Source organism: Plectropomus leopardus, unplaced genomic scaffold (assembly GCF_008729295.1).
Source record: "Plectropomus leopardus isolate mb unplaced genomic scaffold, YSFRI_Pleo_2.0 unplaced_scaffold29603, whole genome shotgun sequence".
Taxonomy (NCBI): Eukaryota; Metazoa; Chordata; class Actinopteri; order Perciformes; family Serranidae; genus Plectropomus; species Plectropomus leopardus.
This window is the reverse complement of record NW_024632272.1, coordinates 1-3,788: the sequence shown is the minus strand read 5'-3', so window position 1 is coordinate 3,788 and position 3,788 is coordinate 1. Positions and strand designations below refer to the sequence as shown.

Sequence of the window (3,788 nt, the reverse complement as noted above, 5' to 3'; positions counted from 1 at the left end):
AGAATATAAATGATTTTTAAGAATAAAGATACAAAATATTTGTCTGAGGTATTAAAAATATAAAATATTTGTCTTTAAAGTAATAAAGAATGAAAACAGTTTACAGTAAGTGATGTTTAGGTTGAAGATTTAGAAATCAATCAGTGGAAAATGTGTTCATATTGTAATTAAGACTAAGTATAGAAATGATCCGATATTTAATCTGAAATTTCATGTTCAGTGTTTTGAACAATTTAAATCACATTTATTATATTTTAAAGAGTAGAAAGAAGTTGAAGGAACAGCTTTCATGCCGTCGAAATCCAGCTAATTGATTAAGTTTTGGATGTTTTTACCCAACAACAATAATGTGCTCATCATTTCAAATGAAAAAGTGAATACCTCAACTTTGTTTTTGCGTCATCGAAGCTCTCGGACACAAAGTAAACAGGCTGGTAGGTTTGGTCCTGGTACGGCTGCACTGCAGTCTCCTCGGGGTTAAACGTCCTGTACTCCGGCTCATTAGACAGAGCGTACTGGAAGGGACAGGTCAAAGGTCAAAGACTGTCCGAGCACCAAGCAAACATTAACATGATGCAGCAGAACAAAAGAGATACTCACAACAAGCTCTCCGTAGGATGACAGCAGTCCGGCGCCGTAAGCTTTCACCGTCCCGTTCTGCTTGCAGAGGCCGAACTCCACCGTAAACCAGTATAACTGTAAAGAGAGGAGACCAGTAAAAAAGACAGAGGTGGTGGTTCAATAATGCGCAGTTATTTATTCGAGCCACTAGATGGCAGCAAAGATCCATAAAATGCCCCTTAACCCTTTGAAACTTGGGAGAATTTGTTATATATCTTGCAAAAATAAGGTAGAAGGCAATGAGCAGCACAACAAGACATGGCCCAAAAAATTGCAAAAAATAAAAAAAAAAAAAACTGAAAATAAGGAAAATTAAAAAAGAAAGGGGATGGAGGAAAAATTTTAAAAAGGAACAAGAAAATGATCCAAAAAGTGCTGAAAATTGCTGAATTTATTTATTTTTTCCTCCTTTAACATACTTTATATATATATATATGAGGTCTTTTTGTCACTTTTTAAGGATATTTCTTGCAAATTTTCTCACTGCTCTCAGTTCCCTTTAAAATATAATATAAAGTTTAGGATTTTAAAAAAACGTACCGTTGACAGTTTTTCAATGTCTTCATCTGAAGCTCCGAGCGAGGCCAGTCCAATCTCCTGAAAAAAAGTTCAAATTAATAAGTATTACACTGTCACAATCAGTGTTGCTGCAAATCACTGACATATCCCAGGCTCTGATAATCCAAAAAAATTACTTTGGATGTAGTATATTGAAAATAAGTCATTTTCTTGTGTTCTATTATTCTAAAAAACAGCGTGGCATCATGACAAAAACCTGGTATTTAAAGGGTTAAAGTTCTTAAAATTAATCAATATTTAATGTTTATGATTAGGACTGATTTTGGTTACAATAATTAAGTCAATAAAAGTAGAAAATCATATTAATGTTTGACAGTTTTTAACACCGCACAAAAAATAAGTGTATAAAAATCAATTTTGCTGCTAATAATAGACAAATCCCAGACTGTGAAAATAAAAAAACTACTGCATGTAGTATATTGACAATAATTCTTTTTTTTCCCCATTGAAATCATAATGGCATCATGACAAAAACCTGGCATTTAAAGGATTAAAATTCAGAAAATTATTGAATATTTATGACCAGTACTTATGTGGTTAAAAAACAACGCACTGAAAGTATAAAATAATATAATGTATGATATTTTTAAGAGCTTAATTTTGAAAAGCACGTTTTGTGCACAGAGCGATACTATTAAAGCGGACCCTTAAGGGTTAAGGAAATATTTCCGACATTTTTTTATTGTAAAAAAGGAACATAAAAGACACCAATAAAAAAAATTATAATAACATTTTAAAGTGCAATTCTCTACTGATGCTCTCTGTCAACAAGTTGACATCAGGAAGACGATTAAAAAAGCAACATATTCTGCAGCCAAACTAGATTATATTCAATATGTCAAATCTAAGAAACCAGTGCAGCAGTTACCTGTGAAAACTGGGCGAATTCTTTATCTGTCAGCATGGGGATGTGGCCGAGCAGTTCATGGCAGCAGTCTCTGTCAGAGCGGATAAAAATAAGAGTCAATGAAAGAAAAAGCAGCTGAATACGTAAATAAATGATGTCTAAAAAACTCACGGCTCGGGGGAGTGCATGGGCGCAGAGGAGTGACGGATGTGCTGAGTGCACTGAAACACCCTGAAGGCCAAACTGTTGAGGAAGTCTCTGGCTGACAGCAGGCCGGCGACTGGGCGCAACTGGAAACCAGTTTTCTCTGAAACAAGGAGAGAGACACCATCAAACACACTGGTGGAGCCTAAAACTGGTGACGGCCTTTTCATAAAGCTACGCTGTCTTTGCAGAAAATTTACTTTTGACATTTGTGCTTCATGACCAAAGAAAAGAGAGATTCACTTTTGCACAAGTAAATAAAAGAGATGTAAAAATAAAAATACAGTAATCATGAACAATTAGCACAATATGGAAATATTTAAATATTTTTTTAAAAAGTACAAAGTACATAAATGTATACATATGTGTGTATGTATGTATACACACAATAATTTACATTATTACTAATACAACGAATGTTTATAATAACTCAAATGCTTTTTGGGAGGCTTCCCTACAAAAATCATTCAAATCTTGACCATACACAACTGCAGTTAACCCTTTGAGACCTGAGCTAATTGGCTTGATTTCATTCAAAAAACTTGGGAAGAAGGCGCCAAGCAAAAATTGAAGTATATTTTTTGTTTGTTTTTCGCACATAATTTCAAATTTCTCATGATAATAATTCTAAATATAGTTTACTGGACATGTCTCCCTTGTTTTTTGAAAATGTCTCAGATTTTTTTGCAGTTCGCGGGACATTTCTAACCAAGTTGGTCATTATTTTTTTCCCCATGATTTTCTCAGGTTTCAAAAAAGGTGTCAAAATGCAGAAAAAGACAACTGATGCTGCTCTTGGTATTAAAGGGTTAATCTCCATACTTTGATTTTCTGTATGTAATTAACCTGCACACACTCCTACACCCCTGTCTGTAAGTCATCTTTGTGTCTTTGTTATTGCAAATAAGATTTCCTCTATTAATTCAATATTTTCATCACCTTTCAGGAATGCAGAGACCTCTCTGAGCTGCGGGATGCGGTCCTCTCCGTAGCCGCACTCTCTCTCCAGCTGCAGCAGCCCGTCCAGGAACTGCCTGCAGGCCAGACTGGGATAAATACTCCGCAGCTGCCGGTAAACCTCCGTCCTGTTAACACAACAGCACATCATGACACTTCAGTCACCCTCCACCGAGCATCTGCATTTACAACAGGCAGCACAGCGCAGCTCATCCTCACCATGTGGATACTTCCTCCGCTGTGTACTCCACGGTGGGCAGCGGGTCCCCTCTGTGACACAGAAAATTTCAGTTATTCATTTATGAGAGAATATTTCAATGATACTTAGTGCTTAACCCTTTAAGACCTGAGCAAATAAGCCTGACGTTTTTTTTTAAGAAGTTAGGTAAAGGACAATGAGTTACTTCAGAGGAAATTACCAAAAATTAGCAAAACAACTGTAAAAAGGATTTTTTAAAAATTACCGGAAAATTAGAAAAAGGAAAAAAAAATAGTAACAGGAATTTAAAAAAAAAAAAAAACAGAAAAAAATGCTACAATAATAAAAATAATTCTGTAAAATAGTTTTTGATATACAAGT

General features: G+C 35.1%; 1 protein-coding gene across 1 annotated transcript; it reads right to left on the bottom strand.

The window, feature by feature from the left end:
• Positions 1-381: 381 nt before the first annotated feature.
• Positions 382-3,478, bottom strand: LOC121938477 (tyrosine 3-monooxygenase-like; the record flags this gene model as incomplete). The annotated part of the gene is made up of 7 exons (XM_042481718.1): positions 382-515; positions 601-696; positions 1,162-1,218; positions 2,069-2,138; positions 2,219-2,354; positions 3,191-3,336; positions 3,428-3,478. Coding segments are annotated over 7 exons (690 nt in total), but the record flags the coding sequence as incomplete, so codon positions are not given.
• Positions 3,479-3,788: the final 310 nt, after the last annotated feature.